Genomic DNA, 25,144 nt, shown 5'->3' on the forward strand with positions numbered 1-25,144 from the left:
TTTGTTAGAGATTAGAATCCTTCAAATATGAAGTTTCTTCTTCAGAATATTCCTCTGCTAGTCCCCCAGGACACAGCTGCATTATTGAGTTTAATATAAGTAGGTTTAATTTTTCAGACCTGAAGATAATGCATGGGAAGAAGATTTCTGTCACTTTCCTGCTAAAAGATCTTTGGGTTTCTCAGGGGTTTTTTTCCTCTATTCTTTTGGTATCACTTTAAAAATACTCAGTTTTTATTTCCTTGGCACAGTCTGTGCTGGAAGGCATTTCCAGTGTGCTGATTACTCTCGGGGGCTTTGAAGGATGTTCCTTTATCCATCAGTGTGTGAGACCATAGCTTATACCACCTACATTTTGTTTTGTGATTTTGAACATAATTGGATCTATGAGTTCGGGGCTGCCTAGCTGGCCTCAGGCTGGTTGGGTTTGGTCACACCAGTTTCTGTGGACAGTGAGAAAACTGGAAGTAGATCCACTGCATGTGATTCTCCAGGGAAGTAACTCTGCTTCTGCCTGCCTAAAAGGGATCTTGTGGACATGACCAGACCAGGGCCTGAGTTCAGCTCCAGAGTGATGGTGGAGAGCTTAGCAGCTCTGCTTGTGCACCCCAGCTGGACAGCAACACTTCTAAAACCAGTGTGGGAAAGGGACTTTTATTTTTTTCTGAAACCCACACTTTGTCCAGGATGTGCCCAGAGTAAAAACAACAGCTGCAAACAAGCATTTTCTTATCTCTCTCTCCAATCTTGGCACATCCCCAGGTTGAACAATAGCCACTGGATTGTCTATTTTCTGGATAAAGGGAAATAATGGGAGTCAATTTATACAGAGTTATTCCTTGTAGATCAAGGACAATTCTGTAATAAGAAGGGGACTTTTTCAAGGAACTCCCAGGGAACAAAAAGCTATGTGCCATGGTTCTTTCTCTGGGAGCATCAGCTGCACCCTGTGCCCAGCATCCATTCACATGAGCAGAACCCAAAGAGCTGAGCCCCTGGGCTCACACCACACCAAAGTGAAGGGCTATTTATTCCCTCTTTAGGATTTTGGAGACTGCTCTTTTCCAGCAGCTGGGAACACCACAGACTCTAATGTGCATATCTGAGAGCAGGATAAAGGTGTAGCTTGTCTAAAAGGAGAGAGGGGAAAAGAAGGAAAGAAACCCTGATAACACCAAATTTAAAAATCAGAAATTCAAAGCATAGTAGAGAGAAGTTTTCACCACTGCAGCTATCCTGCTGGCATAGGAACTGGGCCAGAGACCTGCATAGCTGATTCTGCCAGTACCCCCTATCCACAGGAGTTTAAGGGAATGATGAAGCTAAGATGGGACTTGGTAAGCCTGGACAAGATCTATCTTCCCAATCTGATGTTTTAGAATGCCATTGGGGTGATCGATGACTTTTTTTAAAATTCTTTCCCCCATATTGTGTAACTTGTACAAAGAAGTTTAGGTATAGAGCAGAAAAAGCCATTGGCATGTGTTTCTGAGGCAATGAAGCCTTTGGGCTATGAAGAAGGCTTGGGATATGTGTAGGAGCAGGGCAGGAGGTGAGGCTGATCCCAGCTGCTGGCCTGGAGAGCACTGGGATGCCAGAGCAGGCTGGGCAGGGGGTGCTGGAGCAGCTGGACAGGGGATACAGGAGTGACAGGACAGGGAATACAGGAGCAGGTAGGACGGGGTGCTGGAGTGGCAGGGCAGGATAAGGGATACAGGAGTAGCAGGATAGGGGATACAGGAGTGCCAGGATAAAGGATGCTGGATCGGGCAGAATAGGGGATACAGGAGTGGCAGAACCAGGGATGCTGGAGCAGCAGGACAGGGGATACAGGAGTGGCAGGATAAGGGATACAGGAGTGGCAGGACCAGGGATGCTGGAGCGGCAGGACAGGGGATGCTGGCCCCCACGGTGTGCGTACTCAGGACTGGCCCGGACGTCAGCGGGGAGGGGAGGGGGAGCCCGGGCCGGCTCCGGCGCCGTTGCTGAGGCAGCAGGAGCCGCGGCAGCATCCCCGAGAGCCGGGCGGGCAAACTCCTCCTCCCTCCCGCTCTCATCCCCGCTCTCCCCGCTTCCTTTGCAAAGATGGCAACCGAAGGGCTGCACGAGAACGAGACCCTGGCATCCCTGAAGAGCGAGGCCGAGAGCCTGAAGGGCAAGCTGGAGGAGGAGCGGGCCAAGCTGCACGACGTGGAGCGTGAGTGGGGCATGGGCGGCGGGGCGGCCGCAGGGCCGGGAGCGCGGCCGGGCCTGGCTGGAGCGGGGCCGGGAGCGGGGAGCGCTGCCCTGGGCCGGACACCGCCGTGCCCTGGGCTGGACACCGCCCTGCCCCGGGCCGGACACCGCCCTGCCGCGGGCCGGACACCGCCCTGCCCCGGGCTGGACACCGCCCTGCTCGCCCGTGGCTCCCGGGTGCGGGGCAGGGCCGTGGGGCCGGGCAGGGCTCCGCACATCTCCGGCCCGGCCCGGCCCGGCCCGGCGGGGCTGCGGGCGGGGCGGGGACCCTGAAACACCCTCGGTACTGCCCGGGGATCCCCCCAGCGTTTGGATGCAGTGTCGGGAGCCAGGATGAGCCCCAGCCATGTGGAAGTTGATGGGAATTTGCTCTAATGAGGCCGGGATTTCACCCGAGGTGCGGAGGGGCTTAAAAAGGAGCATTGTTTCCAAAAACAGCTCCTCTGCCCCCCTTCTGCCAGGCAAACAAGTTGCAGGGATGCAGTGCTGATTCAGAGGTGCGGGTGAGTCAGTGCTGGAGCTGGCAATGTGGAACTCACCGTTCCCAGCTGCAGCTCCAGGATCCAGGGATAACCCAGCAGAAATGATGGACAGACCTCAGCCCGGCCCTCCCCCCATCCGCTTCCCCATTCAGGAAAAAGAAGCTCACCTTACATTAATGAAGCTTTTCAAATAGGTATTCACAAATTCTGAGATACAAAAAAATCCTTTTATTATTATTTCATTTTTTAATCACAACGATACATTGCAGGGTTTTGGGGTTTTTTTGGTTGGTTTCTTTTTAGAAAAACATGTGAGTTACTGTTTCTGTCTGAAATCATGTAGCTGACTCTATTAGAAATATTAGTGAGTCATTAAAACTTTTCTTTCCTGTGTTTTGATGCCTTAAGCATTGAAAAGGAATCTGAGCTTGTATCCAGTGACTTAATTCGTAGTGTTTTGTAAGGGACTGAAAAACACTTTTGATTTTCCAGCTGGGAAGGATTACAACAAAATATATATATTCTGGAATAAACAGACCATTTGCCTGTCCAAGTTATTCGATCATGTTATGTGGATGTCCTGTTAATCAGAATTGTTAAACAAAAAGAGATGTCCCCATTACAGAAACATTACCATAAATCACCATGTTCCTATAATATCATTTCTGTATCAGAAGTGGCAGGGTCTTTGCTTAACAGGCCTTTAAGCATATTCTTGAACCCATTTTTGCTCACAAACTTCTACCTGTGATTGCAGTGATACTGTAACTGTGAGTGCTATTGATAGTCATGGGATATTCTTTGTTATATATAAAATCTGTAAATTTCCATTGGAAAGATGTGTTTGCAAAGCCATTACAGCATTTCTAAGACAAAAAGTGTTATTCTGCTATAGAACAATGCTCCCTTATGATATTTTATATCACTGATTATGTATCAGAGCTTTTTTACACTTATATTATTCCCAAGTACTATTTCTGCAGAGTTTGCTAGTTTCAGAATAAGGCATCATTTCTGGTTTCTGCTTGGCTGGTTGGTTTGGATTTTTTTCCCCCTAATCTAAAATGATATCTTCTGCATTTTTTTGCTCAGATCATGACTTTCCCTCTGTGGTTCCCAAAACAAATAGCTGCCTAAAATAGGATTGCCCTTATTTGTTCAATTGATTCTGAACAGCAGCTCTCAAAAATGTGCATAGAAAAAGGAAATGCCAAACATGCATTTGATTTACAGTCTTATAATTTTAAGGAGTCAATTCAAGAGCTTAAAACTTTACGTGTAAAAAAAAGTTGGTTCTGTGTGTGCAATCCATTAATTTTTAAGGCCAGAGAGACCATTAAACCCAACACAGAAGAGATCAAAGGCCCAAGAGTATCTGCATCAATTCCACACCTCCTGTTAGGCCAAACAATGTTTTTAAGAAAAATAAGCAGTTTTATCAGGACCTCTGTAAAACTACTCAAGTTATTTACTGGCTTTAGCTGATCTGCTTGTCTGAGTACATGATTTTCCACTATCTTTGAACAATATTGCTGAATGCTTAAAAATAATTATCTGGCTCTCAGACCTGTGCTAGGCAGGAGCAGGGTTATTATGGCTGTGGTTGGAGATAAGCGTCCTCAGGGAATCAGTGAGGCTAAACCAGACAATTTCACAGAGTCTCAGCTGCATCCACATAATGGAAACAGTTTGTCCATTGTCTGTGAAACATTTGTTTTTTCAGATATATTCTGGACACAAGCATCTTTCCAGCTGCCATAATCACCTCCTGTCCTGTGTTTTCATGTCTTTTGATTGGATCATTTGGCAGGTTTCTATGGGCAGTAGTAGGGGGAATGTATCTTTTCCTCAGTGGGTTTATATGGTACTTTCTTAGAAACTTGCTTCTGATGTATGGACAAATCGTGAGGAATGGTGGACAGCACTTGCCAGCTCAGGGAGTCTGGCTGAGCAGAGATTTCAGCTGAGAGCATTATTCTGGCACAGCCTGTGGGGCTGGTGGCTTTGAAAGACAACTCTTGAAAAGGCAATCCACTAGAAATCAGTTTCTGCCTTGGGCAGAAATTGCTTCACTGACCCTGTGCCAGGAAATGATCTGTAAGTTCAGGATGCCTGCTCTCTCACTGTCACAGCCCTTCCCAGCCCCTGAGCTTTCTTGCAGCCCCAGAAAAGTGATGAAGGGTAAAGTAGCAAAGCAGATCCAAAGCACCACCTGCCATGGGGGATGTGGAGCTCAGTCTCCAGCAGGGCAATGAAAAGCTCAAGATTTCCTCTACCACTCATTAAAGCATGTGAGCTTCTCCATTTATTTCAGAAGTTTGAGTCAAGCATTGTCCCCACAGCCAGCAGCAGCTGGATCATCTTAGGTTTTAGTGTGGACAACCACACAACACAGGAAGTGCTGGATCCTATCAACTCCTCTCTAGATAGAGTAATTTTTAATTCTGGTCCCAAGAGAATTAAATTAGAGATCTCAGAATCTCTACTCTTCTGTGGGACTTGAAGTAAGCCTCACCCTCCTTCTGTGTGAAGAGCTGCCCCTGGGTGCTGAGATATGTCATGGTTCCACTCAGCTCCACACTGGATGAACATGCTGGAGCAGGGCAAATAGGTTTCCTCAGATGACCCTTTCTCCCAGACATTTACAGGTGATCCAGGCTTGAGGCATCAGGATTATATGAGACACCTTTTAGTTGTGTCATCTGCATGACTTTTATGTCAAAGTCAGTTTGCACAAAAGAAATGTAAATTTGTCGGGTTTTTAAGAATATCAGCTGAAAGTACTGCTATTAAATGAGGTATGAAAGAACTGACTTCTTTTCTAGAGGATGCTGCTCAGGGAAGTTGCTTGCCTGCCCTCTGTTTCCCTCTTTTGTAGAAGGGACATCCCATGAAGTCCTTGATGTCCATAGTTATTGTTGAAAGGTTGGGTGGTGTACTCTTACAGCAAATGTCCAGCTTCCTGCTCACTCAGAGCTGTGTCCTGGTCCTTGCTGCTCCTGACCAGCAGAAGGGACGGCACAGCAGTCACCAGTGTCAGTGGCCAGTACCTGCATCCCACTGCACCACCACAGTGCTGAGAGCCAACTGCAGCTGGGAGTCACATCCAGAACAACTGTTTGTCACCTTCAGGCCTGAGGATTTCCCAGGAAAGGGGGACAGAGGGGTAATCTGTTTTCCAGCTATACTTGGGTGGGATGGTGTGCAAGAGCTTCAGCTGCTGCATCCCTGGAATCCAGCCCTGAGTGAATTCATCCTTGTCTTTAACTGGTGAATATGTTCCTATGCCACCCACCTTGGTGTTAGCCACCTGCCAGCTCTGAAGCATTGGCTTGCACCATGGATTCAAACTTCGTGGATTAATCCCTCCAGGGGCATTACTTGTAAGCAGATATTTTCCAGGGCAGAGCTTTGATGGAGGGCTCTCTAACCATCAGCTGTTTGCAGTTCATCAGGTGGCAGAGCGTGTGGAGGCGCTGGGACAGTTTGTGATGAAGACGAGGAGGACCCTGAAAGGCCATGGAAACAAAGTTCTCTGCATGGACTGGTGCAAAGACAAGAGGAGAATTGTGAGCTCTTCCCAGGTATGCTGCTGGGCAGGTATTTTTCAAAGGTGCTGCTGAGCACTATACAAATCTTCTGGCTGTGCTGTGTGCCACTCCTGGCAGATGATATCTGGGATTATTGTAAATGTTTTCAAGATGCCCTGAAAGATGTTCATTGGCAAAATATTTGTTCAGAGAGTGTTAATCTGATCTTTGAATCATTAGTACACCTCTTGTATCTAATACCCTAAATATTTCCTGTTCAGTCATAAACAGATTTTCCCATATTGCCTCCTACAATAAAAAATAGACTCACACGAGGCTACATCTATTGCCTTGTTCCTTACAGATTAAATACTTAGCAAAATTTTCAGATTATGTATTCAGAGAAAGTAATCAGGAAAAAAGAAGAAATATTGATTCTTTTAGAGATTTCTATGCACAGAAATGTCTTCTGCAGTCTGTATGATTGATATGACCTTGAAAGCCTCAGACATCCTGCCAAAATTACTGCATTTAGTTGGTCATTTTGAGAAACAGTCCTAACACCTGCTCAAGACCAGTCTCATAAGCTGGAGGAGGTAATGAGATAATTACTTTCTAGATCCCCTGGTTTGTCCTGAGCCCAGTATGGCAGTGAGTGAGCTTGTTGCATCTCACAGCTGTTCATTGACCTACATGAAATCTGTCAGGGGGTCTCACTTGAGGGATAAAAATAGGCAATCTGCATTGCAAGCCACCTTCACTTACTGTGAGTTTTTACCATTCATGGTGATTTCAACAAAGAGAATAATTTAAATATTTAATGTCACGTTTTTTGAAGTGGTTAAAATGATAGTGTGTTGATTAGAAAACTGAGCAGACATGTTGAAATGCATTTTTGCTCTATTTTAAGAACTGTGTAAGTCCAGGTACAGAAGCAGTTGTTGCTCAGTAATAAACATTTCCCTTTCATGATACGGGGAAGATAACAATATTATGTGCATAAGGCAAAGTAGCTGGCATGAGTGTAGCTGGTGTACACCAAGTGATTGTGCTGCTCTCTGTACAAGGTTCTATGATGGCTGTTTACCTGGTTGTGTAATGGATAATTGAAGATTAAATAAGTCTAGTGACAACTAAAGGGAAAACTAGAATCAGACTGGAAAGGGAAGATGAGTAAACGTTGTAATATCCATAAACAGTCCAGTGAGGCAAGTGAGGGCTTACAGGTGGCAATTTCCTGAGGAGATGGCCCTGTCCATGGCATGTGCTGCAGGTGAAAGGAGTACTCATGAAGTCATTAAGAAGGAAGAGAAAAAAAACCGAAAAATAAATAGGTCTTTTAAACAAGCATGAGTTGTCTCAGTGAGGAGGAGATCCACTTCTCTTGTGGTAGATACAACAGCACTACTGAGAAGTGTCTCCTTGGTGCTTCACTGTGACCACTGGGCTGTTGTTAAGATGGAGGCAAAAGGACGTAACAGACTAGGGAGAGGAAATGAGCAGCAGAGTTTTCTCCAAGCTGGGAAGCAGGCTTGCAGCCATGTCTCTGGAAAGCCTCAGTTTCTCTTTCTCTGTGCTTTCGTTTAGGATGGGAAGGTGATCGTGTGGGATTCCTTCACTACCAACAAAGTAAGTGAAACTTCAGCAAAATTCTATGCTTAGGGCAAATGACAGTGGGATGAGGTGTAGGGCTCAGAGGTGTCACTGGAGGCAGTGGGATAATGGGATAAAATGCACACTTCCACTAGCACCCCAAAAAAAGGAGCCCAGGGCAAGTCACGTCCCTTGATCTGTTTCTAAGCAAGGTCCCTGTCAAGGCACTGGGGTTTGTCATGGTCTCCAGTGGAAGGCTCTGATCCAACCTCTTTGCTCAAAAGGGCTGGCAAAGCCCAGCCAGCAAAACAGGGGAACTTTTCCTGGGCACCCCTGTACCAGTGTGTGATCACTGGGGATCCTCAGCTGTGATGTTCACTGTGAAATGGTGCCACTGCTCCTCCAAGCCCTGCCTGGGCTGCCTCATGGCACTCTGCACCACACAGATGAGGAAAAACTAACTCACTTTCACATGTGCAGCAGTGGGACCTTTCACAGCACTGGATGACCCAATAAAACGTGCTCTGTGATCAGTTTGGGGCTCATAAATAAGGTGGAAAGCGTCAGAGAAGGACTGGCCATCCTCCTGCACTGCTGCATTCTGCAGTCAGGTTGTTGACTTAAATGTGAGTTGTGGCTGGGGGAAACATCTATACCTTGCACTGACCCTAAAGATGTCCCACAGAAACACTGAACTTACTACTCCCACTGTTTTCCTTGCACGATGAGAGAAGCAGTGAGGTCGCAGTCTAAAGGGGCGCTGTGTTTCAGGAGCATGCCGTGACGATGCCGTGTACCTGGGTGATGGCGTGTGCATATGCCCCATCTGGATGTGCCATTGCTTGTGGGTAAGTTCCCAGTTGCCACAGCAGCTTACACAGAGAAGTTGGATTTGTTGCAGTGTCCTGGTGGCTTCAGAAGCTGACAGATAGAAGTTTGCCTGCCGTGATTGTGGGTGGAAGGTCTACATTCAGTCCCTCTGATTCTATTTCCATAATGGCTCGTACATATTATCTCCACTGACTTCAGTGCAATAACATGTGTTGTGTAAGCATGGAAAATAATCCTCTTTTAGCATTTATATCATGGGTTAGTAATTCTGCATGCATGCAATTTCCCTTTTCTAGTATGGTTTTCTATGCTGGCTATATTGTCTAAAGGAAAGAGGTTTTAATTGTGTTCTTAGTTTGCACTCATTATTTTATGACAGAGGTTCATCATTAATGATTACCAGTATGTGAATAGATCTTGCTAAGATGAGATGGGGAGAAGTAACCCCATCCTTAATAATCTTCTACAAGTTTTCTGAGGGCTCAGGTTTGAAAAAAATAAGTTTATGTAGGGGAAAAAACAAAGATGAAATGTTGGCAAAACATCTTGTAAGAAGGGTGGATCAGACAGGCAAAGCAAGCTTGGGTTGAGAGAAAGGAACAAAGGGGGTCTTCATTGTGCAGCTTGCAAGTCTAGAAAGCAGCAGACTGAGACAGAGAATCAGGCTCTGTACTCGTGTGTGGAAAGGAGTCTGGAAACTGTTTTTGACTAGAACCTGAAGAATTGCATGCAAGCTCTGTCTTTACACTTGTAGCAGAGACAGGGAGTGCATGTGTACATTGCACCTAATTCTGTATTTCTGTTGTGCTGTCAGTTAAGTGCCATGCACATAATATAAGGCACAGAACCAGCAACTGGTGGTGTGCCAGGATCCCAGGGACCAGGGCAGGACTGATCTACCACGGCTGTAGGAAAGGGTCAGATATAAATCCTGCCCTTTAGAAATGAGTCCTGGGTCTGACACAGCTTAACTAGTACAACTCTCCAGGTGAAGGACAGCAGCTACAGAGGTCAGTGCTTCTGGTGCCTTTTTTCCAAACTCTTATAAAAGGTTTGTCTTCACACCCACTACTTGTTATCCTGCCTTTTCTATAGGAGCTAGGTTACATTTGTTAGGGTAGGTGTATAATGATGCTGAAATCCTGATCTTGGCAATGACAGATGTCAGCAGGAAAACGGCAGTTTGGCTGTATGTGAAACGTTAACCCTGAGGTGGCTGCTGTCACCTCCCAGTTTATACTTTCGTGAGGTTTCATTCAGTGCCATTTATAAACTCGATAAGGGTGAAAAATACTGAGGCGCAGCTGTTCAAGTTCTGTAAAGCAGCCAGGCTGGTGAGGCAGCTGGGGCTTCCCTGCACAGGGAGATCCCACACAGCACAATACAGGGAAGTCGGTGCTTGTAAGGCTTTGGCAGCACAGCACTGACAGGTGGTGTCCTTCTTATCACCACTCGCCTTTTGTCGTTGCAGTTTTAACCAGTTTTCCTCTCTCTGTTACTGCTATTATTACTCTCTTCAGTGGCCTGGACAACAAGTGTTCTGTGTACCCTCTGACATTTGAAAAAAATGAAAATATGGCTGCAAAGAAGAAATCTGTTGCAATGCACACGAACTACTTGTCTGCCTGCAGCTTCACTAACTCAGACATGCAGGTAAATGTGTTCCCTGCTCACCATGACCTAACACGAGCTCCACTCGGGTGCAGTACACATGTCCTTCCTTGCTCCTGGGCCACCCAGGGCCATGTTCTGCCCTCACAGGGTCTGCTGGAACACCCTCACAGGGGGCAATGAGAGTGCTGCAAAAGCTGCTGTCAGGAATTGTTTGTCACAGCCTGTGGCCAGGCTGTCCCTGCAAAGGCCTGCAGCTTCTGCAGAGGGAGCTCGCTGGTACCTGTATGTTCTCTGCTCCCCAGTTTGTGCTTTTAGCAGCCCAACTATTGCAAATAGTTAAAACCGCAGTTCAGCCAGCACTGGGCTGGGTGCTGTGCCAGCTGATGGTGACTGTGTTGTTTGCCTACTTTGTCCCGGACATCCGGCAAAATTTGCTTTTGCTTTCATTCTAAGTATTTTTTATTTGTACTAAGTGATACAATTGAGCTTGAAGATGGCCCCGCAGGGCCATACCTGTTGTCTATAGATGCAGTGCTGTGTTCCCTTGAGGGAAAGGAGTGATGCTGTTCCCATCTCACAGGCTGTGGGGTGGAGCACAGAGGGCCACAATGGGAGGTGATGGCAAAGCCAGAGACTGAATGCAGATCTGAGACCAAACCAGCCTTCCTCTATTGAATTTCTCAAAGATCTCTTTCTCTAGCAACACAGAAAATGATGAAAAGAGCCAGGATAATCCCCTTGTCCTCTCTGGTTTCTGAATTTAATTAAAGCTTTTCTCGGTTCAGCTCTGCAGCAAAATAAGTGGCAGAATGGAGCATTTTTATAGCTCTTAATGTCAATAGAGCTGCTGGAAAGGGAATACCATGTCCCCTTCTTCCAGATATTTGGAGCTCTTCTGAAGGAAATATCAGCTCTCCTTGCTTCTATTTCAGGACATGTGAAGCCAAGAGTATGTTGTTGTTTGTCACTCTCTGGTTTCTGTAATGACTCTTGAGGTGCTAATTTAAGTCCATTGCCATGGAAACAAGTGGTGGAGGTACCCAGCACTCAGGCTTGCTTAGCCCTGACCTTCCTGTGCAGGAGCTGTGTGGAATTAGAGCAGTCTAAATTAAGTGGAATGTTTTTGATGAGATATAAACCCAGTTATCTCTTTTCTTGTCTATACCTAAATGCTTTGAGATTAAATCTGATGGCAGGAAAAATAGCAATTTATTTTTCATAATAAAAAGGAAAGAAAAGTTGGGTCTTTTTTCCCATATTAAATACAGCAAACTTTATTGATATTGAAGGTCATATATTGTTACTATTATAACAATTGTTAACTGTTGGTAACTATTGTTAAGTCATATCACAGTGGACAAGGTCCTTTATATTTAGCGAGTCAGAAATTTTTATGAAGTCCTTAAAAAGAAGTTTTCTCGTGATTGCTAGGCTTATAAGTGATCATTTATGGCACTGCATGTTATTATTCAAACAAATACAAGCAACAGGTTGGCCAAGCTTCTCTTAGGACACTGTTATGTAGCAGATCCTAGAGAATCTCAGATTTCTTATAATTTTTTCATTTACATAAAGGCCTCAGAATTAAAACTATTCAGAATTAAAACTATTCAGTAACTCTGAGGGTGCAGAGTCCAACAAGCACATCGTGCAGGAGCTTTCCCAGCTGTGTGTAGAGCAGCTCTGCTCTCCCAGTTTGCATCAGGAGGGATGTGGAGCTATCCTGGAGCAGCTCCAGCAGGAGATGGAGGTGTCCCCCAGCCCAGTGTCCCCACAGCTGCCACTGCTAGGTACTGCCAGGGCTGCAGCTCTGCCCTGACTGCTGTCTTAAACTACAGCTCAGTTTTCCCACAGAGGTGTGGAAGACTGGGTAGGAGTTTAAGGTTTAGTGTGCTTCAGGCAGTGCAATGGAAAGAGAAGATCTGAGGGTGGCTCATCATGGGTTAGAGTCACTCCCAGGCTGTGTGGGTGCTGAAAAAGGGGGACCCAACCTTGCTGCTCATCACGTTCCCACGTGGGCCCTGAGCTGCAGGGGTGGGTGACCCACACATCTTGTTCTCAGTGCCAGTCTTGCTTGAGAGAGCCTCCCCTGCCTTAGTGAGCAGAGAGCCAGGGAGCCTCACTTCCTAAATTAGATATCTGCAGCTCTGTGGTGTGATAATGCTCCCCACGTGACAATGTTCCATTTGTATTAATAGCAACAGTTAATTGGGATCTAAAGTGTTTTGCATAGGGCAGGCAGCCATGCTCCCAAGTGTGGCATGGCTGAGGAGCAACCTTGAAGTTAAGTCCATAACATTTCTCTTTAAGTGTTAACTGGAGCTCTGGGTTGCCAACAGACCCTCCCCTTACACCTTTAGCCACTCCTATTGCCTTACACAGCCAATACAAGAGCAAATCCTCAGAGCTGAAAGTCTTCATTCCTCAGCCAAGTACAAATATTCCCCAGAACAGGGAAGTTCATTGATCCAGGCTCAAAAGCTGGCCAGGAAGACAAGTCAGGACTTTCTTCTGCTATTATCATCTGAGAGCATAAGCATCTCTGCTGCAGGATTCAGAACAGTCTGTTCTGCAGCTTGCAGACCTCTGTTTACGGGAAGAATTTTTGGAGCATCTGTCAAACATGTTCAGTGTTTAACCTTTATGCAACTCTGTGAATGGTTTCGTGACTGTGTGATCATTTTCTTCTTGAAGAGAATTTTGTTTTTAACTTGTAACTGCCCACTGGGATCACTTGAGTTTCCTCACCAACCATGAGAAAAACCCGTGTACAAAACTGAGAGCCCTCCTACGTTCGCCCTTGCTTCCTTCCACACTAGTGCACAGGGACTCTATCAACCTACAGAATTTGTGATTGCATAACAGTTTCGGGTGCCAAGGGGAAATTTTGAACAATTGAGCATCATCAGGATTTAGCCACAATAACAAGCTCTGATCACATGTGCTTGCTACAAGTACTGTAGCAGATGGGAAGCTGTGAGCTATGTTCGGTCAGTGTATGTTCAAGCCCTTTTACACACAAATGGTTTAGGACAAGTGAGAGCTGATGGACTTATCAAACAACTGTCTAGACAGGCTTACTTCCCTTTCAGAAAATCCATGTCTTAAGCCAAATTAATTTGGTTTAACTTGACTATTTCAAGCAGAAAGAAAAAAAAATTTGGAGAGTTAAACAGGTATACTTAGCCCCAAGAGTTCGTCTATTTACCTGGGTTGAATTCCAGCAGCCTAAATATGGATAGAGTGAAATACAGGGCCAGACAGGAATACCAGTATTGTTCTGCATTCTCTTTAGGGACTATGAAAATGCCAGCAGATCCTTGCTGCTGTCAGTTGTGCAAACCCCACCAACAAAAGAGACAATTACTGAAACATTGTGTAGGTATAGTAGTGTCCATACAGCTCTCCTTTCCACACTGCCTTTTTCCCTTAAAAATAAAAACCATAAACTGTACTTAGGTTCACATTGGGCTTATGGCTTTGATTTATGGCATAGTATTTCGTTAAATTAAAGCTGTTCTTTGGTGTATGTGTAGGATGTCAGTTGTTTATTTGTGACCTGAAGATCATCTGCTGATTCTTGTATAATGACTCTTCTTCCCTCATCCTATAGATCCTGACAGCAAGTGGAGATGGAACTTGTGCTCTATGGGATGTTGAGAGTGGGCAACTTCTACAGAGTTTCCATGGTCATGGAGCTGATGTCCTGTGCCTGGACCTGGCTCCTTCTGAAACAGGAAATACATTTGTCTCTGGGGTAAGCAGGAGCTTTCTCTCATAATATAAAACTAAGGAATATGGAAATGAAAAGGCAGCAAAGTAGGAGGCTCACAGTGTTATTGAGAGTGCTGGAGTATATGTTGGATGCCCCAGTGCAATCCACTCATTGCAAGCACATTTTCCACTCATTGCAGGCTGGAGCAAATTAAACCCCTGCCTGTGGGGTCAAACCCACCCAGCCAGTCTGACTGCAGTTCTGCTTACTTAGCAAGTTCCACGCCACATCAAAGCAATCCAGCTCGAGATCAAAACAACGCCTCTGCTGGGAAGGGGAAGGCTCAGAGTTAGAGCAGTGGGCTCCTAGCACAGTGGAGGTGTGAGTCCCTGTGGGTGGGAGCCTGGAACAGCAGAGGACTTCCCACACTTTGCCCCTTCCCTGTGCTCTCTGGAGCCAGATGGGGTGTGACAGGCATCAGGTTATACTCGGGGCATCCAAATGGGGTTGCAAACAACGTGCGTGCCACTGTGTCCCGAGAGTCAAGGGGCAGCTTGGACACTGGCTAACCCCTCATGCAAGTTGGAGCAGGGACGTAAGGTGTGGCCACATCTTCAGCTGTTGCAGAGTCCTCTGTGCTTTCCAGTGGTACCAGAGGCATGTAAAGCCCCTTCATCAGTTGAACACTCTGCTCCCTGTCCTGGCACAGAGGAGTTCACAAACCTCACTGGGGCTGCAGGACTGGACTGGTCTGGGAAACTACCCAGGGCATCTTCAAAATCATGTCCTGCTGCTGAGGGATCACTGTTCCCAGGCAGCTGATCCATTGGCACACAGCCTGGCAGTGAGGCAGGCCAGGCATAAAGGTGGGCGAGATGGGGCTCAAGGTGATCTTAGTCTTTCCCACATTAGAAAGTGAGTGTGCAGATGAGAGCTGGCAGGAGCTGAGAGGCCAGTTGCTACTGGTAACTTTGCTGAAGGTACCAGTAACTTTGCTGGTTTCTGAGCCCCACTAGCACTGGCCCATGGTCGACCTTGTATTTGATGATGGAAATAGCCCTTGTGCCAGAGGGTGCCACCCATGGGTTAGGAGTGCTTGGAGTCATGGTCTTATCCCTACACAATAAACCTGGACCTCTTCTGTTATGAGTCTTTTTGTCAAATTTGGCTGGCACATCAGGAGCAGAGTCCAGCACACTGGCCCAGTTTGGCTGCTGGTAGCACAGCTGCTCCAAAGCGTGACTGAAGGCTAATTCCATCCAAGTGCATTACTTCTCTCGGGTTTTCCTGTCACCAAGCTTGCTTCCCAGAAAGGATAGATTCATTCTCCCTGGGAACAGCTCAGCTTATTATAGGGCAAGGAATCGCAAGCAGCTCTGGTACTGCTAAGAGAATATGTCATACTTGTGTTGATAGAGCTTGGGCATGTCTGTGCTTACAGGCATTCACTTAATTCATCACATGCAAAACACCACTGCAGTGAAGACCTGTCTTACATCTTGTCAGTGTAGGTATAGGTAGAACAGTATGAAGGGATGGTGGCATAGAGAGATTCCCTGAATACTGTGCCTCTGTGGTACAGTAACCTTGAGCTGGAACAAGCAATGTCAGTGTATCAGCATGTAGGCTGGGTGCTGTTACATTTAACGACTTAGCTGAAAATTCCAGCCCTCCCTGCTAAGCTCAGGGCTGTGTCCCAGGCTGTTGTGCTCAGTGCTCTCTGAGGAAGGCTTCTCAGCTGAATTGAGCATCACTCAGAGAGCCCATCTCTCCACAGGTGGTGCCTGGTTTCTTCTTCAAAACCTTAGGAGTCAAATCACCAGCTTGTCAGTTTGGTCTTGCCCCCATACTCCCAGAGGGGTCAGTAAGAACAGTGCACATGAATATAAGCATATATGCATATATAAGCAATATGAAGGGCTGGGCTTGGGCTATGGTGGGGCTTGAGAGGGAAATATGCTGGGTCCAAAATATCCAAAAAATCCTGTTTGGTTTTCCTGGTGCAGAAACCACAAGCTGGTGCTAAGGAGCATTACATCTTTTAAATAATGACATCTTTACTAAAAACACTAGGATTTCATTTTAACAACAGAATTTAAAAAATAGAGAAATATGTGAATTGTGAAGAGACTGTTTAATTTAATTAGTCATCATGTTTGATTAAAATAAATAGCGTGTGGCATGGTCTGGTGGGCAGGGCGCTCTGGCTCAGCAGAAGCAGCAGCCACCTGGCCTGCCCTGTTCTTCCCACAGAGCGTCAGAGGGGCTGAGCCCCTGGAGCTCAGTCTCCCTGCTCCTCAGCAGGGGCAAGTTTATTAAAATCTCCCATCACTCTTCAAAGCAAAGTCCATGTTCTTTTTCCTGTCACTACAACTGTGACAGCAGTGAGACCTTGCAGCTGAGAGCATGGCCCTACGGGTGAGATGGTTCTTGCCCCAAGGACAGTGTGGACTACAAGGGGCAAGCCCCGTGCCCAAAGAGTTCAGAGTGCTGAGCACTGACTGCTAAATGATCCTTTCAAAACACAGCTTGGAAGGGCAGGTTTTAGCTTGAGGATGAGGTAAAATGCTGCTATGCTGTTTTTCTCATCCCAGCCACACAATCAAGCATGTGGGTGCAGAGCTCTAACAGGGATTAACCCTGGTAGGAGGCTGGGCAAGAAACTCTCTGGATACAACGATTTAATTTTCTCTTTCAGTATATGAAAAGAATTCGTTATAAAACTTTAAATGCTGGGTATTGTTTTTTTTATATTGATCATGTTAAGTGGTCAGGGAACAGGTCAGTTGTGCAGCTCTGTGGCATGGTGGGGCAGCAGCACAAGCAGAGCAGGGCTGTGAGTGCAGGGCAGCTCCAGCCTTCATGAGGAACTCTGATCCCACCTGCAACTGCACAGCTGAGGGTACCACTGCAGCCACTTCTGGGGCTGCTTGGCTGGTTAAATCCCCTTAGAACTGTGAATTCAGAGCCTTTGAATGTTGTGGGCTTGATGACAAGTATCAGGCACATGAGGGATGAATGTCACCATTTGCACAATTGCAATGATTTTTTTTTCTTTCTAGGGATGTGACAAGAAAGCCATGGTTTGGGACATGCGGTCTGGTCAGTGTGTCCAGTCATTTGAAACCCATGATTCAGATATCAACAGTGTCAGGTCAGTGTGTTTCTGGGAGAGGACACGTTTGCACTGTTGAGCAATGTGCTTGATTCTATTTCTGAAGTCTGACCTCATCCAAGTAATGTAATGTGTTCTGGTCTTCTTTCACTTGTGCACAGATATTATCCAAGTGGAGATGCTTTCGCCTCTGGTTCAGACGATGCCACGGTATGTTAATTCAGCAACCTATTTTAGGAAAATTCTGTTGCTTCCCAAGTCAGATTTTCCTAAAATACTAGGTCACATCCACAAAGGACTTTTAGTGACTAAACTGGGCCTGTTACACCAAATTTGCAGAAATAATAATCCTGTGAGATATGATATTAAATACCATATATAATGTTCTAGGGAAAATCACATAACATTGTAGGTCATTTCTGCAAACTTCTCTACGAGAGGTGCTGTACAAATATTCATTTCAGATTCTCTGTGTCTGAAATTTCATGGCTAAAATTAATTGTCTTACTGGAAGATATTTGGCTTCACGTAGCTCTTGGTCACAGCATGGGAGGAACCAGCTGAAATGCTGCAGCTTGTGTCAGGAGAAGCAGCATGTCTTAGAAAGTAGAGGGGCCATGGGCTCAGGGCAGAGCAGGACAGATGTGAGTAGCTGGCCCCTGCAGCCCCAGGGTGGCCTGGGCCACAGACATCTCTGTGGGCCCTGACTCACTGCCAGCACTCTTCACTGCAGTGATTCACTGCATCCAGGTCATCCTAGATCAGACATGGGCCCTGAATGTATCTTCCTTATCTATGAGCAATCTGCTTCCTTATCTATGAGCGGGAGGGGCTCAGAATGCATTGACAGGTAAATTTGATTAGCACAATGTATACAAAATGCCATTTGCCTCCTGGTGCCCTGTGCCCCCGAGTGATGCTCAGGGCTGATGACTGTCCCTGCAGCTGGTGTGTCCATGGGGGACCAGGCTGTGCCCCACCACAGTCCTGCAGGGCCTGAGCTGGCACTTCAGTGTAGCATGAGAGCAGATGATGGGGAGGCACCTGGCGCCTTATTTCTTCTGTTTATTCATAAACATCACACTGAGTCACCTGAGGGCAAAGCCTTTATCTAAAGTACTCTGCCCTCAGAGCATGTTTTGAGTCTGCTCCAAATGCTGCTAAACTTCACAGAAACATTCCTTTTGTCTTCATTGCATGCGGAGACATTACAAGGCTCTCTGGAGCGAGTGAACCCTGATTTTATGTTTTAAAATGTGCAACTAGAAGTTAATACCTCTAGCCCTGTGGTGAGCCCAGTGGCTCTCTGTACACTTGGATGCAGTACTGTGAGCTCTTGAAGTGCTGAGGGAGTGATACAGAGAAATTGTCCATCATTAAATTCCAGTGAAAACACTCTCTTTTTACGCCCAGTATCACAGGTTCTTATTAATTAATTTGATTTTTTTTTCTTTTCTAACCATTCTTGACACCCCTGACTGAAGCAGGAGAATGGGAAATTCCACCTCTGTACTTTTGACAGGAGTTTTGGCAGTTTCCGTCTACCTCATTCTTTAAATGAAGAGGTTTGCTTTTGCAGTGTTACGGGGTGGTATCTTTGACCTGATTTATATACTTGGGGATTCTGAGGAACAGATAATCCTGACTGAAAGTACTCCATAAAATCATATTCAGATAACAACATTGTCATCTGCAGTGACCCCAGCTCCCTGTCAGGACAGTCTGATGGAGTTATTTATCTGTGTGGAGCACTGGGAGACCTGGACTGCACATACCTGGCAGCTCCCCACTGCCCTGCAAATCAAACAGCCCCTTCTTTATGTGCAGGCTTGAATAACAGCCATTTTTCAACAGTAAAGTCTTAATATTAGCAATCCCATCTGGCCAGTGTTTGCTTAAGCTTAACTTATTGAGGAGAGGTTTCAGTTCACATAGTTTCAAAAGTGCATTTTGATTTCAGGGCTAACAGACTGTCTTTCAGCATGGCAGCGTTAGTCTGCAGTCTGGCAGTGAAGTCTGATACATGATTTCCATGTCAAACAAGCCAAATTTTGCTGGCAAATCATAAAAACAGGAAGTATAGGTTGTTAGAGGTGATTTGGAATTTTCCATGATAAATGAAAACCAGAGATGTGCATTAAAATGTATTATTCCACTTGAGTTATTTTCACGTAGGTTTTTCAACAGAGAGGCCTCACAGAAGGGCAGGGACTGTTTACTACCCTGGTTTACTCAGAGCCAGGACTACCACCTAGGCTCTTCTGTGCCACATGGTCTGTGTTCTCAACAGTGATTAGAGATTTGATCCCATCTCCCACGTTCCAGCTGTGGCTCAACTGTTGTTTAAGCGATTGTCTGCACATCACCTCCCCAGCAGCAGGATGCCCTGATAAGTACAAAACCACAGAGGGGAAGCAGAAGGGTGTGGGGATTCCAGTAGGTACCATGGCCCAAAGCCCACCACTCATATCTTTCTAGGACAGGCAGGAAGCTCAGAGAAGTGGCTTGAAAAAGAAACTTCTTCCTGCAATATATACAAAACAGCCTTGTGTTGCTTAGATCCTGTTAGAGGATCCCAGTTACAGCAGCCAGAAGCAGAAGGAAAGGGGGAAGCAGAAAGAAGCAGAAGGAAAGAAGCCAAGCAGCCACTTCCTGTGATGTCTATTAAGCTGCACTTCCCACTCCCATTTTTTCCAAATATTGTAGCCAGTGCTTCCAGTATTTACTGAGGATGTGTGTTGGTTTTGTTTTAATCCTAGTGTCGTTTATATGACCTTCGTGCAGACAGAGAAGTAGCAATTTATTCCAAAGAGAGCATCATTTTTGGAGCCTCCAGTGTGGACTTCTCTCTCAGTGGTGAGACTTGAACTTTGGGGGTTATCTTAGTGTTGAGATGTGAGGGGAACTGTAAAATTTTTCAGTTTCATTTGATAAAACATTCGTTATTAAAAGTTATCGAAAGTACTAAGTACCAAAAGAAACATTTAATGCATGGAAGCTTTTTTTTTTTTTGCCTCTGTGAAAATAATTACTCTTTAAATAACCAAGCTGGCTATGGCTTCATTGTAGTGATGAAAAGTATTTTCCTGGCCCTACTGAAGGCAGGAAATATTTTGCCATTAACTACAGCTGGGCTAGAATTTCACAATAATAATGAAAAACATTTCAAAGACAACATGAAATGTAGCTATTAAGTGCAGTTACATAAATAGTTTTTAAAAGGATAACAAATAATTAATAGTAAAAGTATATTAGAGGGGTATGAAGAAAGAGACATTACATTAGTTTTCAGTACAGATCCTGAGACATAAGCTCGAGTCTTGTCTCTCCTGTCCCAGCAGAAATGCAGAGCTCCCCAGTCACCCTGGGTGGGGGTGAGTGGGTGGTGAACTGCCCTCCTCCTGGAACTGAGGCAAACTTCTCTGTCATGGTCACAAGCACCACAGCTTGTCCCATTGGCAGTGAATCACTTACCAAATTGTCTGTTCATCATTCAAGCATTTGTATTCAACTTCTTGTGTAAGGTCTGAGTAAAGTATTATTACCCTGCAAAGCTGTTAAAGTGCTCTTGAGCCTGTCACTATTTGAAGTCATCCCGTCTCTAATGACTGAACACATTCTATGTAATTTAATAACTAAAATTTACAGTGCTTTTAACTAATTGACTGTAATTGTTGCAGCATTTAGCATGGTCAGCTCAGGAGCACAGCTGGCCCGGGGGAGGCAGTGGCCACAGGGTGGGCTGGTGATTCGTGGGCTATCGGTGTCTTGCAGAAGACCCGGCTGCAGTCATGTTAAGAGCTCACTGTGTGAAATGTCACTCTCTCTGCAGGTCGCCTGCTGTTCGCAGGCTATAACGATTACACCATCAATGTCTGGGATGTGCTGAAGGGGTCCCGTGTGTCCATTCTGTTCGGACATGAGAACCGTGTCAGCACCCTGCGGGTCTCTCCCGACGGGACCGCCTTCTGCTCGGGCTCCTGGGACCACACCCTCCGAGTAAGTGCCAGGAGAACCTGCTTCGAGTGCTTCTCTCTTCAATTGTTGAATAAAAGGGGGTGAGGAGGAAGGGCTGTTAGAGGAAAACTACTCTAGAGGAAGTAAGGAAGGTATAAAACTGTAAAACATGAACAGCAAAGCCAAGTAAAAATCCCCACAAGGTGCTAGCAGAAGCGCTAAGTTTGAGCTGCTGTGGGGTTACATGATATCATTGCTGCTGATACTCTGTGCCACTGATGTGATCGCCTTTCCAAGGTTAATTTAAGGTTTGATAGGAGAGTCAGTGCCGTACAGGAGTGTTCAGCTCTCTCTCTTTCTACAGATCTGGGCGTAACCTGAGATCCCATATGCAGAATCAAATGAAGACTGAAACCCTGGACTACAAAAACTGCATAAAGAAGCCATTCCTCAAAATCAGATATTCACTACAGTGCAAAAGAGGGACACTCAACCCACAGATTAACACAACTAGGTAGAAAATGTAGTCTGCTTGAACACATAGCAAACATCAACTTGTAGTAAAATTAAATGTTTTAATTTTTTTAAACTATATTCTTTTATTAGAATTAGTTTAATTATTTATAAAAGGGACTTTTCTCCAAAGTCACCTGTATCATAGAATTGAGTATTTCAGTGCACATTATGTATTTATTTGCATGAATTTAGTTCCTTTTAAAAGTAAAAAAGAAAAAAGTCCTGATTTTATTGGGTTATAGTGAAAGGCTTTGGAAACATTCCGTAGTAGCATATTGAATTTTGGTGTTGAAAAATGGAAAGAGAAACAATTCTGATATTTTATGGTGTTATGGATGACTGAACCTTGGTGGTAAGTAGAGGAGCAAAGGACCTACTGTGAAGGTACTGGCTACTGTCATAAAAATGTATTTTTTGTACAGAAGAAAATCCCTTCAATCCCTGTTTTTTCCTACTGTCTTTTTAGATAGAAATAAGTATTTCATTCATGTTACCTGAATATAAAGAATCTAAATATATACGAACTGATAAACAGCAAAGAGGAGGGATATAAACATGATTTACATAATCATGAGGTAATACTTAACCAGTAGTTTCTTAGAAATTTTTAATTGTATCACTTGGTGAGTGAATTTTCTTTTACTTAAAGAAATATTACATGCTAAGCACTAAGGGATACTACACGCTAAGCATTGAGCACCATTATACTGATGGTCAAATCTTTTCCAAGTCAATCATAGTCATTCTATGGCCATGATTCTTATTTGCATTTTGAGCAGTTCATACAACTTTGGCAAGACAATGTAGCTTAAATGTATGTTCAAGCAGTATATGCCCATCTTAAGGTCCTTCTGCAATGTCAGAGCAGTTGTAAGTTCATGCAAATGCTGGTCAAATCATACAGTCCTTACTCTCACTGTCATCTCCCACTGCCACGGACATGGTTTTGTCATAGTTGGACTGGAGAGTGAATAACAGTGAGCTGTTGAAAATCTGTGAGCCACAGTCCTGCCAGTGTTTGATACAGTGCTGACCAGAGCACATGAGTCCATCTGATGCAGGAGTCACTGGTTTTCAGGAGAGCAGGACAGCTGACCACATTGCTGGCAGCACCCAGCCCTCTGTGCGAGCATGGGAATGCCATACAGACTGGCAAGACCACCCCACACAGAAGTGATGCTCTAGAATCAAGATTGAATCAGATAAAGATGAGATACAATTAATTATAGAACTATTGTGAGATTATATCTGCATTCATACATTGAAACTATTGGGACTAGAATGTGTCAGTTCTGCTCCTACCTACAGGTACTGAGTCTCACCTGAGTGCATGGGGAGCAGAGCTGGAGTAATGCTGGGGGCTTGCACAGCCTGGCCTTTGAAGTGCAGGTGGTGAGGTACAGCTCTGAATAGATCATATGTACGATTTATATTTAGACTGGAACAAGAGAAGACAAGCTTACTGGAATGAGCCTGTTTACAAGCTCACTGGTGACTGGAGTTTAATGAGAACATCCTCATTCTATTTGCAAGTGGTATTTTTTTACAATTATGTAAAAATCATATTCGAAACAAAGTCTCCTCATCCATTAACATTAGGTTCTGTGAATCCATAACCAGTTAACTTAAGACACTGACTTTTATACCAGCCTTCCATCCTTAATGGAAGCTGTTTTCACTTGGAAAAGTCAACTCTGATGCTTTGCAATATTTGTGGCCAACTATCCCTGTAACAAACTGAATGCACTATGGAAATGTCATATAGAACTCACTGTGCAATATTGAGTCAATACACTGTACACATTTGATCAAAAGATTAATATTAATGTTTAGATAGTATTTATTGGCGAGATGTTTGTTTCAAACATAATACATTGTGTTGATATTTATGAACAGCCTAAATACAATAAATTGTATTTTACATATTGACAACATGTATATAGTAGTTCTTCCCATTGCTTAGGTATTTGTAATGGTAGCTGTTTGGTTTTCTGCTTTTTTTGACATACACTTTTTGCACCACACAGTTTCTTAAATGATTTCTCCTGCAAAAATCTCGGGTAAAATCCAGATCTACCAGAAAATTGCTTCTGGAAATACCCAAGATGCACCATAGCAAATGAGAGTGAGCAGCCCAGGAAAGTACTTGAAATGCCCCGCATTCAGAAGGCCAGAGTTCAGTTTGTTTTCCTGCTTAGAAGGATCACAGCTAATGTAATGTTTTCTTTGCAGATCTTTATTGCCATACCCAGGAAGGAACTGGAAAATGCAGAGTATATGTTTTCTGGGAGCTCCTTGTGTTGCAGCTGCATGCCAGTGAAAAGCCAGGCACTGAAATTCTGCTGAGGGCCCAGGCTGTGATTTTTTGGGTAAACCAGCTGTGCAGATGACCTAGAGGTGCAGCAGTTCAGCTTTCTGCCTAGTCAGGAGACAACTGAGACAACTGAGAACTGGCCAGCTCCTCTCCATTTCAGTGAAGGTTATATGGTCAGCCTTAAGGTAGCTGGTGGAAGCGCTCAGTTTAGTCACTGAAAAAAGCACCTTCCTCATTTAGGTGCATTGTTTCATTTCCCCTCTTCTGAGGGCCCGGGGAAAGTGCTCAGCCAGCTTGTTCTGAGTGACATCAGTGTCCAAATTGTCACCAGATCCAGTGAAAGTGAGTCTGATATTGCATCTTGCACTTCTGTTCTTGCACGGAGAAATGCTGTGGGTTTTGCACTTCAGGGCCACTGCCTTTGTGTGTGCATGGGCTTGCCACCTGTGAAAATCACCTCTTTGTTCCTGAGGTAATGGTGAAAACACGAACCAGGATGGGCCTCAACTTCCCATCAGATAAACGACACTTAGAGGAACAGGACACTGAAGTACCCATTGTGTTTTTTACTCACTAAAGGCTGTCGGGGAGGCTTTGGAAAGCCCAGCATTTCGAGATTTCCCTGTTGGTATGTCAAGCTATTTGTGCCAGAAACACCTCTATTCCATAAACGTGTGCAGACAAGGGAGCTGTAGCTGGGGCCATCACTGTCAGATGGCTCTGTCCTGTTAAACAAAAATGCTATATAAACAGGAAGGGTGGAAAAGGATATTGCTAGAGAAAGAGCAGCCTCTCCCTCTTGCACTCCTGCTGTGAGGAATGCAATAGGAAATTCCTGCTCCAGGATTAAGAACCATAAGGAAAAATAGTTTTAAAAGCATGTGTGTAAAGCTCTTGTGAAAAGTAAAGATCTCATTCCAGCCACTGCTCTAGCACATAACCAGACTGTATTTCCCTGCTTCAAAACAACAAAAGCCAAATACGGGGATGTAGAACTAAAGTTTGCTTTAGGAGGGACTCTAAGGGCCAATCAGGCCAATTCTTGATAGCGATCTGAGAAATTGCAACAGGATTGATTCCAACTACCTATTTTTAGATTTTCTAATGGGGATGTGAAATGGAGACAGCTGTATCTCAAGACAGATGGAGTGAAGCCAAGCAGTCCTGTTAGGCACCTTGAGGTGGCTGTGGGACGAGAGGTGGGAGCGTGCCGCGGTGCCAGGAGCTGCGGCAGTGCTCTGC

The 25,144-nt window shown here is 45.0% G+C and overlaps 1 protein-coding gene across 1 annotated transcript; it reads left to right on the plus strand.

The window, feature by feature from the left end:
- Positions 1-1,924: 1,924 nt before the first annotated feature.
- Positions 1,925-23,520, plus strand: GNB5 (G protein subunit beta 5). Its single transcript, XM_014874127.2, has 11 exons — positions 1,925-2,197; positions 6,165-6,301; positions 7,835-7,876; positions 8,612-8,688; positions 10,192-10,324; positions 13,899-14,042; positions 17,063-17,154; positions 17,277-17,325; positions 19,875-19,971; positions 20,948-21,114; positions 21,437-23,520. Exons 1-11 carry the CDS (start codon positions 2,086-2,088, stop codon positions 21,446-21,448), a joined length of 1,062 nt encoding a protein of 353 aa, XP_014729613.1. The 5' UTR covers positions 1,925-2,085; the 3' UTR covers positions 21,449-23,520.
- Positions 23,521-25,144: the final 1,624 nt, after the last annotated feature.

Source organism: Sturnus vulgaris, chromosome 13, assembly GCF_052056855.1.
Source record: "Sturnus vulgaris isolate bStuVul1 chromosome 13, bStuVul1.hap1, whole genome shotgun sequence".
NCBI lineage: Eukaryota > Metazoa > Chordata > Aves > Passeriformes > Sturnidae > Sturnus > Sturnus vulgaris.

What these genes read in the sequence shown, in the direction of transcription:
- GNB5 (XM_014874127.2), top strand. Translation starts at nt 2,086, where the DNA reads ATGGCAACCGAAGGGCTGCACGAGAACGAGACCCTGGCATCCCTGAAG. An exon ending in GGATGTGCCATTGCTTGTGG is followed by an intron (nt 8,689 to 10,191) that starts GTAAGTTCCCAG and finishes TACTCTCTTCAG; the next exon opens with TGGCCTGGACAACAAGTGTT. An exon ending in TCACTAACTCAGACATGCAG is followed by an intron (nt 10,325 to 13,898) that starts GTAAATGTGTTC and finishes CTCATCCTATAG; the next exon opens with ATCCTGACAGCAAGTGGAGA.